Consider the following 13,057-nt stretch of genomic DNA (forward strand, 5'->3'; position numbering starts at 1 on the left):
AACATGATGTCATCACCCCACATCTCGCGCATACTCCAAGTCTTCTCCGTTTTTAGTGTATATCTGTGGCGCCACATACTGGTCTGGCATGTATACTACATCGTTTTGAGTCAGTATCAGTGGTTTTGTGTGCACGCAGATATTTCTGGAGACGAGGGACAAAAAGATTGGATAGGGAGAGCTCTGGCTTCATGTGGATGTGGTGTGACAGTTGTCCTTAATTTAGGTTAATTGAACAAACCAATTTTTTGAGTGTACAGATTAATTTCAAATGATAACATCTCAAATTTTGTCTATTCAATCTGGGGAAAAAAGCTTTGCTCATAATTTCAACCAAATGTACAGTTTTATTGTGACTCGCGTTAAAATACTTTATTATCAAAATGTTCTTTTAGGTTGAATCAATGTTATAATTATTTTAAGTTTAGATTTACTCTTCTAGTTCAATATGTCAGCAGTGTCTCAGTACACTTTACTAGATATCCTGTGCAAATCATCATTCACATGATCAACTCTAAAGCTCTTCTATCATGTTTTCTGTCACCTCATACAGGAAGAACATGAACACACTCTGAGTTTTTCTGCTTGTTTTCTTAGTGACTTACATTGTAGGAAGTCGTTCTTGGTCCTGGGAACAATGTTGGTGGAAGTGACTGTGGAAATCAACAGACATGAAGAGTGTGAATATCATACCAAGAGAAAATGGATCCCTGCATCCGTTCCTAAGACATTTCTAATATGATCTTCTACATGATGTGAGATGATGAAGGATGATTTCTGAGAGCAGATGAATCTCCTGATGTATAAACGTTGCATACACAAAACAACGGCATAGAAATGTGTGTATACAATTTTTCCATGCACATATCGTGATTTATAAAAAAATATACTAGCCGTAAATAAGTGTGCACCGTCCGCACACTCTATGTAACATTTTTGATACTAATTTAAATTAGTATCAAAAACCCGTACGGGTTCGGGTCTATATTTTAAATGATCATGAATCTATTACTACGGGTCCCGGGTCTGTTTAACATGCGTGTCTAATACCTGAGTCGATCCGGACGTGCAACACTGCCGGTGATTAGAGTCAGTCAGCATTGATTGTGTGTTTTTTGTAACTTGCAACTTGTAAAATTAGGATAAGAAAAGTGTGAGTCGGGAAATAAGGTTTCAAAAAAGAAAGAAGAAAAACACGAGCGATCTCTCTCTCGCTTGCTCGCTCGCTCGCCTCACGCTCTCTCTCTCTCTCTCTCTCTCTCTCTCTCGCGCGCGCGCTCTCTCTCTCTGCAAGCGCACAGTAATAATAATGGATACCTTCATGAGTGATGTGCGAAAAAAGCTAAAAAAACAACGAATATAAAGAACTTAAACCCATGGGCACCTCCTCTGTCTGGGCGTCCTTCATGCATTGGCTATTGTGGACAAACAGCCTACGTGTGACGCACTGTTGAAGTTTGATTTGAACTTATATTTAAATAATATATTTAAAATTAGCAACAAAATCTCAGGTGAACTGTCAGAAATGTTTTCTATGATGCTCAAATTGCGTAAAGCTCATATTTCAGGTTGCTCCAGCCAACGCGCATGTGCGGTCTCAAGCGCAACTCTATTGCAACCCGAGCTTCTGCTGTGATTGACTTTAATAATAATATGAATGAACCGTCTTATTTAATCTTAAATTTTGGTGAACAGACTCGGCTCACAGAGATGATAGCAAATAAATAATGCTGACATCAGCGGCCACCGAACGAGCAATCGTTATTATAGTTCAAAAAGGTAAACAGTCAAAGTTATTATGCGAGTTCCTTGAGGCGAAATGCAAATCTGCAAAGACACATTTGTCATCCGTCACCGTGACATGAAGTGGACTTTTAAAGCAGAAATGATGAGTGAATTAAGCATGCTTGGAATGACAATAGAGGAATAACATGGATTTAACTTTTTGGCAAGGATGTAATGCATCAAGTCAAGTAACGTTACAAGGAAGGAAGACGACGGCTATAGGTAAGACAAAAGTTATATTTTTCGTAACTTGTTTATTGACTTGTTAATATCAGTTTATTTTGGAATATGTGACAATCGGGTCCAGTCGGGTCTGTGTCTTCGCGCCGGGTTCGGTTCCAGCTTTTATATAATAGACGGGTCCAGGTCGGTTCCGGGTACTACATTTTTGGCTTTGCTCGGATCTGCACAGGTCCGGGTCCAGCTTTTGAAATAATAGACGGGTTCGGGTCGGTTCCGTTAAGCACATTACGGGTCTCTTCGGGTTCGGGTATGAATTTTTGGACCCGTGAAGACCTCTAGCTCCAGGACTTTACCTCTGTCAGAGATCTTCTTCAGCTCCTCTTTGCAGAAATCCTCCAGTTTGTTTCTCAGCTGACAGACAGATTCTCTCACAACATCAAAAAAGGAGAGAGGACTGAAGAAAATGTCATTGATGTCTGTAGATTCAGGAGGAGCTGAGAGAGACTGGAAACTCTACAGGAAACAGAAATCAAAGCTCAACACCTCCACACTTCAGCCAATAACCTGCACTACTGTCAGATTTGTGTGGCTATTGTTGATTTTTTGTATTTCACCTCAATCCAGCACTACTTTTCATATTCTTTAAATAACATTAGAACTACACGTTCTAGCAAGTGCCATTTAAACCATATGTGAACTTTCTAGGAAATCATTTGGGTAAAGCATCTGCCAATAACATAAATGCAACAGATAAAGCACATCAATGGTGTTGTCATTCAGAGCTGTTTCTATCTGGAGGCGGCGGCAATGAGCGGCTCAATGCCCCCATTAAAGGGATAGAAAAATTAAAATGAACCCATGGTTTACTCACCCTCATTTTTTATTAAAACTCTGATTGTATTTGTCTGAAAGAAGAATGTCATACAGACCTAGGATGACTTGAGGGTGAGTAAATCACGAGCTGGGTTAGGGTTAGGGTTTTTTTCAGCAAAACATCACCATGTGCTAAGAAAATGTAAAGGTAGGGAATGAGATGAGGATTTAATTACAGCATATTACACAAGTACTAAACACAGGAACAGAAACCAAACAATTTTTTATCATGGATTCCTTGGCTCCTCCTCTGACCTCCAAGCCCATGATTCCACCTCAGCCTGCCGACCCATCAGCTCCATTTTGGCTAGAGACTGCATGATCCTTCGGCTTCTAGCACCTGAAGGCATCGTAAACAAACAATACACCAAAGTGGTGGAAAGGGGACCAGAACCCTTGGGTCCACAGTGGCACTGGCAGTGGAGAAGCTGACCATGGATGAGCCGTTGGAGGAAGAGCCCACGGTAGAGCAGATGGAGGGAGGTGCCAGCCTGGAGCCTTGCCAAGGCAGACCTGGGAGAGGTGCAGACTCAGACGGGATCAAAGTGCGAAGACCCAGGGCATCACCACTGATCTGGAGGGCCAAGGTGAAGCCACAGGACAGCCGGAGGTCCATTGTGAAACCAGGGTAATGCCTGACCAAGGTGGAGCTGGAGGGAGGAGGGAGCCCAGTGGCATCTGAGGGATGACGAACCCCGGTGGAGCCGAAGTAGCGTGCAGCCATGGTGAAGTAGATGGGTTGACAGGCCTAGGTGGTTTCATGGGCTCGGTGGCCCAGGAATCTGAACACTAGACTGAGCTGAAGACCAGAAAGCTTAAGGCAGAGCCTGGAAGCTGGGGGGAGCCAGCGGAATGGGGGGAACAGACTGGTATGCCTTCGTCTGCTCCTTGAGGCCGGTGTGATGTAAGACGCACAGGGAGTCATCTGAGTAGTGCACCATGCAATATAGAAGGCGATACTCATGGGTGTGATCCTCAAGGGAATGGTAAAACAATTATGAAAATGCAAATCTATTTAATCAGGTTTGAAGATCACCTGAAGCAACTTTGGTGAACATTCACCATGATCTAAGAAATCAGAATGAAAAATTTGGTAAAAAAAGTTTAAATGTTATGGAAGTTTTGAACTGTTGGTGGCACAGGTGGAGTTTGGCAGCTAAATATATCTTCCAGAAGAAAGAGCTCCAAAAATTGTTTCCTAAGATGATCAAATGAGAGGCTGACTGATGATTATATAATAACCCAACACACAGATCAACGGCTCATTCTGCTCTCATGAAATGTTTCTCTGAGTCTCTTGTTCTTCTTGTCTGTTACCTGCAGGAAATGGATGTGATCCTGTGTGTGTGAAAGCTGCTCCAGCTCAGCGTCTCTCATCCTCAGATCATTGATCTCCAGCTCCAGACGCTCCAGTCGTCTTTCAGCTTGACTCACTGCAGTCTTTTCCTGATCTCTGATCCGCTGTGTGGCCTCAGAGCGCCTTCTCTCAATGGAGCGGATGAGCTCAGTGAAGATCCTCTCACTGTCCTGCACTGCTGTCTGTGCAGTGTTCTGTTAGGACACACATCACAATCACACAGTGGCTTCAGTGAGTCCTGACTGAGACTTCTAAAACTTGTCTTCTTCTCCAGACTCACCTTATGAGCCTCCAAAGCCTCTCTCAACTGCTGAAGATCTTTCTCTCGCTGCTGGATTCTCTGCTGGAACAACCTCTGCGTCCCCTTCAGCTGGTGCTAAAACACAAACCAATAACAGAGATGTCACATCACATTACTGTCAGTAAATCATAATGTGAAGAGTTTAATCTAGTAACAGTAGAATTAATAACTGTTACGCCTGCCTGTTGCCCCCTGCTGGCTCTGCTAGACGGTGCAGATGTTAGTTGGGCGACAGGTGAATTCTATTAGTAATCAACCCTCTATTATGGCATTTGGTTTATAAGATCTGTGTGCTCTAGAGTAACTCTCTCTCTCTCTCTCTCTCTCTCTCTCTCTCTCTCTCTCTCTCTCTCTCTCTCTCTCTCTCTCTCTCTCTCTCTCTCTCTCTCTCTCTCTCTCTCTCTCTCTCTCTCTCTCTCTCTCTCTCTCTCTCTCTCTCTCTCTCTCTCTCTCTCTCTCTCTCTCTATTAGGCATGTGCCGGTATCAAATTTTCATGTTGCGATTAATTGCTGAAGCTTTTATCACGGTATACGTTATTATCACGATATTGAAATAAGTTTCAAAAAAAGTGTTGTCATACAGGTTAAATTTTCACTTTCTTATAACAAAAGAACCAAACATTTAAATACAATAAAGCAATACACAAAAATGTATAAAGTAAAGAAATATTTAAAACAGATTAAAGCGCAAAAGAATTATAAAGAACAATAGGTATGCTGAAATGTACATTTAACACAGATTAATACATGCTTTAGAAGTATTTTTCATTGTCAGTTTGTTAATGAAGGAACTAATGTTAAATACTGGAGCCTTATTGTAAAGTGTGTGATTGAACAACAGTCAGAACATATTCAAACAATATCTAGGGCATGTAATTTAGTCCAGATTAAAATATAAAATGCAAGTTTGAAAATGAATAGCCTTAAGTCTTTAAGTATTATGTATTAGGTTATGTGATTACTGGGGAAACGGCTGCATTTCTGCTGTTCCGTCAGCGCCCTCTGCTGTCGAAGAATGAATGCGTCTCCTCATTCCGCCATGTGCTCGGCTCATGCACGGTCTATTTATATCATTGCACGTTCCTCTTGGTCTATTTACATCAGTGCTCGTTCCTTGTTCATTTTAAACGGTTGATGGGTAAAGTATTCTTAAAATTCATTCTAAAAATCGGAATAATTCGTAATAAATAATTATTCACGGTATTTTGAAGTGCCCACGATAACTATATTGTGCATATTCATTATTGCGGTATATTGTATTACCGTTTACCGGCACATGTCTACTCTCTATGTTTCTCCTGTTTATATAATTTCCTTAATATTATTTTCCTTTATTGATTGTTTGTGTCAGAGAACATTTAGTTACCACACACAAGTGTTTTTCCCCTAGACATTGGTTTTCTTTTGATTGTTTAACAACTGTTTTCTTGTTTTGTAAATAAATTGGTTTATTGTTTAACCCTCTCGAGTCGACGGTCTCTTTTTTTCTTATCAGTGCCAAAGAGACTCAAATAACTCATTTTTTATCATTCAATAAAGTGTTAAACATGCAAGTGTTATACATCATTATATTCTGTTAAGTTTCTATTTTTTTTGTGTACAGTCACAATAAAAAATTTTTTTGTGTTTTTTGCAAAATAAGGGAAACAAACAAGATGCGGGATCTTCAGCCTCTCTCAATCAGGGGAGGTTCTAGGATTTTCATTTTAGGGGGGCTTAGCCCCCAGTGAGGGTATTTTAGGGTCCAAATTGCGCTATTAACTAGTAGCTTAATAACATGCATATCCATAGGATGGCTGTTTATTAATACTTATAAAGTAATACTTATAAAGCTCCCCCGAGAAAATGTTTATTTTCTCTGATCTACATATGTTTTTTTTAAGATGTTCTGAAGGCCAAAAAAATAGACAACAGTAGCTTGAAAACCATGTCATTGGGCAGTAGATTATTTGTCTTTCTTATCTCCACATCTCTCTTTTTTCTCAGTTTTTATCTTTCCCAGTCTCTTCTCCTCCTAACGCTGAGCTTTAACTGATATAGTTTTTCCATTTTCGTCAGAGAAGAAAGTAAATATGGTTTACATATTAACATACTGATATTTATATGTTTTATGAATACTTTTCTTAGACACGTTAATTTACTGTTTATTAAATTTTTAAGTTTATTAAATTAATTCACAAAATAAACACATTCATTACTAATCTTATGCCCAATACAGGCTGAAATAGCTGAGCTTTTTTATTTTATTTACTGAAGGCTACAAATGGAATAATATTAATTTACAATATGTACACATTCATTATTAATCTTATGCCTAATCTGAAGAAAACGGTTTTGTTAATATTTCTTGTTTGTTAATTACATTATGAATCAAATTGGCCTATTTTCAATTCAAATTGGCGAAATTAGACAAAAGTGTAGGCTATCCATTTGCCTGAATATTTTTGTCTTTGTTTAACATTTCTGACTTAAAGAAGCAGAGTCTTAGCTTACATTTCTCTCACTTGACGTCGAGTCGTGCTGCTAAAATTCGCGTTTAGCCTCAGCATAATCTGTGTGAACATAAAGCCTGTCTACTCTGATTTGATTGGTTTTCTCGAATATTTTGACATTGACGAGCGATGACAGACCAATGAGGCTCAGATGAACGCACACACCTCTGCTTCTGACGTGCGCTCTGCTCGGCGCCGCTGCGGATTGAAGAACACGCTGACTAAAAGACGGGACGAAGCCGAAGCCTCCCGCCAGTTTCATAATTTTTAAAGGTTAATTACACATTTTTCAGGGGGGCTGGGCAGAAGTTAAGGGGGGCTGAAGCCCCCCTAAAAAGGGTCTAGAACCGCCCCTGCTCTCAATGATGTCTTATCTGATTCTCTTCAGAAAATTACCTGTAGCTTAGTGAAAATTTGACCGACAAACATGAGACATATGTCTAAAATTTTTTTGAAATGTCAGGTTTTAAATCATGTAAATCAAAATGAAAACAAATATTCTGTGTTTATGTAATCTGTGTGAAAAGTGGGAGATATCAGTCAACTCATTACTGATTATCCGCTAATGCGGCCACGCCCACGGACCGCGCGCTCATTCAGATTCAAATACAGGCAATCCATGCGTCGACGCACACATCAACTCCTGCAAACACAACTAGTGAAGCTATGGTTCAGATACATCGCTTTGAGTAATAATCCTGGAATAATTTTCCTTACGGAAAGCTGATTCAGGGCTGATTGTGGTAGGTTAAGTTTATTCAGTTAGCATCTGTGAATATTAAACCCAAAAAGACTGTTTAAATATAAATCCTGATGCAACATGACGCAAGACTATTTAGACAAGATTTATTTGGCCTGTTTTTGTTTTGTATAAATTGCATCTTAATTTTAATCAATGTTTTTAATATAGTTGCTTCTTACTTAATAAGAAGTCAAAATAACAGACAATAGCCTTAGCGCTGCATTGCAAGTGTGTCTTATAAATTAACTTAAGATGGAAATTATATTTGAGTATTAATTGCCTTTTTTACAGTGAATTTCGTTTTGCATAATTTGTCTCTTAATTTTAATCAATGTTTTTAAAACGAATTTTGCTTCATATTGATGTTTAAATATTATACCCTTTGTTGTTGTTGTTGTTGTTTTTTTAGAAAGTTAATTGCTTTCTTTAAACTGAAATCCATTTGTATAAATTGTATCTTAATTTATGTTTGTAATATATTTGATATAATATAACAGACTGGTATAATAAATATATTAGTATATTTGATACCAATATAGCAGACAATAGCCTTAGCGCTGGCTCATGCATTTCACGTGTTTCTGACTGAAGCTGGAAATGATATTTGAGTATTGTGTGTATTTGATCTTTTACAAATGATTCAGAAAATGTTTGCCATTGAAATGACTGGGAAAAAGTGTCCCAATCAACCTAAAGTCACCAGATACTATTTGAAATCATAATTGCATTGCATTATGTTGTTTTAAATCCCAAATATGTTACTTATAACATTTATCATTACCAATTATTCAGTTATTTGTATTTATTGAATACTGAATTGGGTTCAGTGTCACAATATTACTGTTTTTTTTAGCTCTTCTTTCAAAAACATTTCTGATTGAAATCTTGTTTCTTTTTTGGGCAGATAATTTAGCTTGCTTTAAGTAAAAACTTTAAGTAAAATACATTTAGATTTTTTCCCCAGAAAACTATTTTTTTTACTGTTACTGTACTTATCTAGTAAACCTAAAATCTAGTAGGCCTACCTGAAACTCATTTATCATGCAGGTCATTATTATGCAGGTCTTATGTTTCTCAGGAGTGATCACATTATTATTCATGAGTTGCCTACTCGCATACGGCCTGAGTAAAGAAAAAGTGTTTTACAAAACGTAAATTAATATATTATTCTATGTGAATGAGTAGGCTCAATGATTCTCACATCATTTTGAAGCAAAAACTCAATGAAAAAACACCCAATAATCAAAGGGCATGTGAACACATATCTATTGTGTGTTTTGAAGCCTTAATTTTATTTTTAATTTTTTTTACTTTGTTCAAATATCATGCATAAACATTATACTCTCAAAAATACAAGCATGTACATACATGTTGCTCAGATATTATGTTAGCCCAATTTGTGCTGAATACAGTGTAATTACACTTTTGCCATTAATGTATTTATAAGCAACTGAAAAAAGCACAAATGTCAGAGCATGTCAAAACTTCTAAAGGGCCCCAAAACAGCTCAGACTCCTAGGGGTTAAACCATTTGTTGTTTGCCTCTTTTATGTTGCGGTATATGAGCCAGACGTAACATAACGTAATGTTGTAGGTTCAAACTTCTGAAGGGAGGATTTTTCAGTTTCCACCATTGTACATGAATTTACATGAAGCATAAGGTGTGTTTTACATTGCAAGCGTAAGTATCATAAAAGTGAAACTGACACAGTCATTTTAATTTACATGAAGAGAGGCATCACATGTTTACATCAAAAACTGATTAGTCTACACAGAACAGAAGCCAACGCCCGAGGTGAAGCTATAAATGAGAGCGTTCATATACAGGTGCTGGTCATATAATTAGAATATCATCAAAAAGTTTATTTATTTCACTAATTCCATTCAAAAAGTGAAACTTGTGTATATTATATTTATTAATTGCACATAGACTGATATATTTCAAATGTTTATTTCTTTTAATTTTGATGATTACAACTGACAACTAAGGAAAATCCCAAATTCAGTATCTCAGAAAATTTGAATATTGTGAAAAGGTTCAATATTGAAGACACCTGGAGCCACAGTCTAATCAGCTGATTAACTCAAAACACCTGCAAAGGCCTTTAAATGGTCTCTCAGTCTAGTTCTGTAGGCTACACAATCATGGGGAAGACTGCTGGCTTGACAGTTGTCCAAAATACGACCATTAACACCTTGCACAAGGTGGACAATACACAAAAGGTCATTGCAAAAGAGGCTTGTTCACAGAGCTCTGTCCAAGCACATTAATAGAGAGACGAAGGGAAGGAAAAGATGTGGTAGAAAAAAGTGTACAAGCAATAGGGATAACCACACCCTGGAGAGGATTGTGAAACAAAACCCATTCAAAAATGTGGGGGAGATTCACAAAGAGTGGACTGCAGCTGGAGTCAGTGCTTCAAGAACCACTACACACAGACGTATGCAAGACATGGGTTTCAGCTGTCGCACTCTTGACCAACAGACAGCGTTAGAAGGGTCTCGTCTGGGCTAAAGACAAAAAGGACTGGATTGCTGCTGAGTGGTTCAAAGTTATGTTCTCTGATGAAAGTAAATGTTGCATTTCCTTTGGAAATCAGGGTCCCAGAGTCTGGAGGAAGAGCGGAGAGGCACACAATCCACGTTGCTTGAGGTCCAGTGTAAAGTTTCCACAGTCAGTGATGGTTTGGGGTGCCATGTCATCTGCTGGTGTTGGTCCACTGTGTTTTCTGAGGTCCAAGGTCAACGCAGCCGTATACCAGGAAGTTTTAGAGCACTTCATGCTTCCTGCTGCTGACCAACTTTATGGAGATGCAGATTTCATTTTCCAACAGGACTTGGCACTTGCACACAGTGCCAAAGCAACCAGTACCTGGTTTAAGGACCATGGTATCCCTGTTGTTAATTGGCCAGCAAACTCGCCTGACCATAACCCCATAGAAAATCTTTGAGGTATTGTGAAGAGGAAGATACGATATGCAGAAGAGCTGAAGGCCACTATCAGAGCAACCTGGGCTCTCATAACACCTGAGCAGTGCCACAGGCTGATCTCCTCATGCCACGCCGCATTGCTGCAGGAATTCAGGCAAAAGGAGCCCCAACTAAGTATTGAGTGCTGGACATGCTCATACTTTTCAGTTGGCCAAGATTTCTAAAAATCCTTTCTTTGTATTGGTCTTAAGTAGACATGTGCCGGTAAACGGTAATACGATATACCGCAATAATGAACATGCACAATATTGTTATCGTGGGCACGTGAATATCGTGAATAATTATTTATTACGAATTATTCAGATTTTTAGAATGAATTTTAAGAATACTTTACCCATCACCCGTTTAAAATGAAAAACACGTCAAAGAGGAATGCGCACTGATGTAAATAGGCCGTGCATGAGCCGAGCACATGGAGGAATGAGGAGACACGCTGAAGTGCACATTCATTCTTCGACAGCAGAGGGCGCTGACGGAACAGCAGAAATGCAGCCGTTTCCCCAGTAATCACATAACCTAATACATAATACTTAAAGACTTAAGGCTATTCATTTTCAAACTTGCATTTTATATTTTAATCTGGACTAAATTACATGCCCTAGATATTGTTTGAATATGTTCTGACTGTTGTTCAATCACACACTCTACAAGGCTCCAGTATTTAACATTAGTTCCTTCATTAACAAACTGACAATGAAAAATACTTCTAAAGCATGTATTAATCTTAGTTAAATGTACATTTCAGCATACCTATTGTTCTTTATAATTCTTTTGCACTTTAATCTGTTTTAAATGTTTGGTTCTTTTGTTATAAGAAAGTGATTTAACCTGTTATAGTATGACAACACTTTTTTTGCAACTTATTTCAATATCGTGATAATACCGTATACCGTGATAAAAGCTTCAGCAATTAATCGCAACATGAAAATTTGATACCGGGACATGCCTAGTCTTAAGTAATATTCTAATTTTCTGAGATACTGAATTCGGGATTTTCCTTAGTTGTCAGTTATAATCATCAAAATTAAAAGAAAAAAACATTTGAAATATATCAGTCTGTGTGTAATGAATGAATATAATATACAAGTTTCACTTTTTGAATGGAATTAGTGAAATAAATCCACTTTTTGATGATATTCTAATTATATGACCAGCACCTGTAGACTGAGTCAGATTTACTGAACAGAAAGTGTATGCGTGTCAGTTGCTCTGTTTATCGTGTATTGCTCAATATGTTTATGGAGCCTTTCACCCTATTTCCTGTTAAGTTCAGGGTGGAGCACAAATACACTGAGCGGTGAAAGTCCACTTACAGCGCCTGTGCACTTGTTATCTGATTATATGGGTGCCAATATAAACAGTGTCAGCTTTATTTTATCAGTGTCTAGTTTAAAGTTCATACCTGTTTCTCTGTCCTCTGAGCTGCAGCTGATACAGTGTTGTGGTTTTTATGTTCGTCCATCGTACACAGCACACATATACACGTCTGATCGGTGCGGCAGAAAACCTCTAGGGGTTTATCATGTGTTTGGCAGATCATCTCCTGCAGTCGTCCAGTGGCATCAGTCACTTTATGTGGCTTACGGGAGTGAAATTCCTCATGACGGTCAAAATGAGTTTGACAGTAAGACTCCAGACACACCAGACAGGACTTGACGGCTTTGTGTATTCTTCCAGTACAGGCGTCACACTGCACATCTCCAGCTCCAGCATAACAGTCATCAAGAAGTTTAGTCTTCAGTTTCTCCACCACTTCAGCCAGCATGGTATTTTTAGCTAAAGCAGGTCTTGGACTGAAAGTCTGTCTGCACTGAGGGCAGCTGTAGACTCTCTTCTGATCCTCCTGATCCCAGTAGCCCGTAATACAGATCTTACAGTAACTGTGTCCACAGGGAATGGCCACTGGATCCTTCAAGAGATCTAGACACACTGGACAGATAAACTCATCCTGATCCACTGAAATTCTGGCTTCAGCCATTTTACTACATGAGACACACAAAACAACAACAGCTCAACTGCACTTCAATATCTCTTTCCCTGATCTGAAGAGTTTCCTGGTTCTGTGTTTGAGTGACGTGTGCAAAACAGGTGTGTCTGTAAGAGTTCCGGTGTTTTGTTCTGTGTTTGTGTGTAAAACAGGTGTGTCTGTAAGAGTTCCTCATTTCTGGTCCTGAAGAGCCTCATTCCTGCAGAGTTCAGTTTCAACCATACTCTCACACACCTGGATGTTATTTTAAATGCCAAAGCCTTTCTTAGTAGATTCAGGCGTGTTCAGTAAGAGCTGGAACTAAACTCTGTTCTGTCACTCCAGGAATAGATAGAGGAATCCTGCT

At 38.7% G+C, this 13,057-nt stretch overlaps 1 protein-coding gene across 2 annotated transcripts in view; it reads right to left on the bottom strand.

The window, feature by feature from the left end:
- LOC307126919 (tripartite motif-containing protein 16-like) overlaps window positions 1–12,796 on the bottom strand; it is a 36,669-nt gene extending 23,873 nt beyond the window's left edge. For both annotated transcript variants that reach the window (XR_013816570.1, XM_079817790.1), the window contains exons 1-5: window positions 12,127–12,796; window positions 4,479–4,574; window positions 4,159–4,392; window positions 2,322–2,481; window positions 606–653 (exon numbers count right to left, since the gene is read on the bottom strand). Coding sequence is in view for 1 of the 2 variants with exons in the window: in XM_079817790.1 (XP_079673916.1) it covers window positions 606–653; window positions 2,322–2,481; window positions 4,159–4,392; window positions 4,479–4,574; window positions 12,127–12,702 (1,114 nt within the window). In the remaining variant the exon portion in view is untranslated. The remainder of the gene's footprint in view (window positions 1–605; window positions 654–2,321; window positions 2,482–4,158; window positions 4,393–4,478; window positions 4,575–12,126) is intronic.
- Between the last annotated feature and the right edge of the window lie 261 nt (window positions 12,797–13,057).

Source organism: Gobio gobio (assembly GCF_949357685.1).
Source record: "Gobio gobio genome assembly, chromosome: 5".
NCBI lineage: Eukaryota > Metazoa > Chordata > Actinopteri > Cypriniformes > Gobionidae > Gobio > Gobio gobio.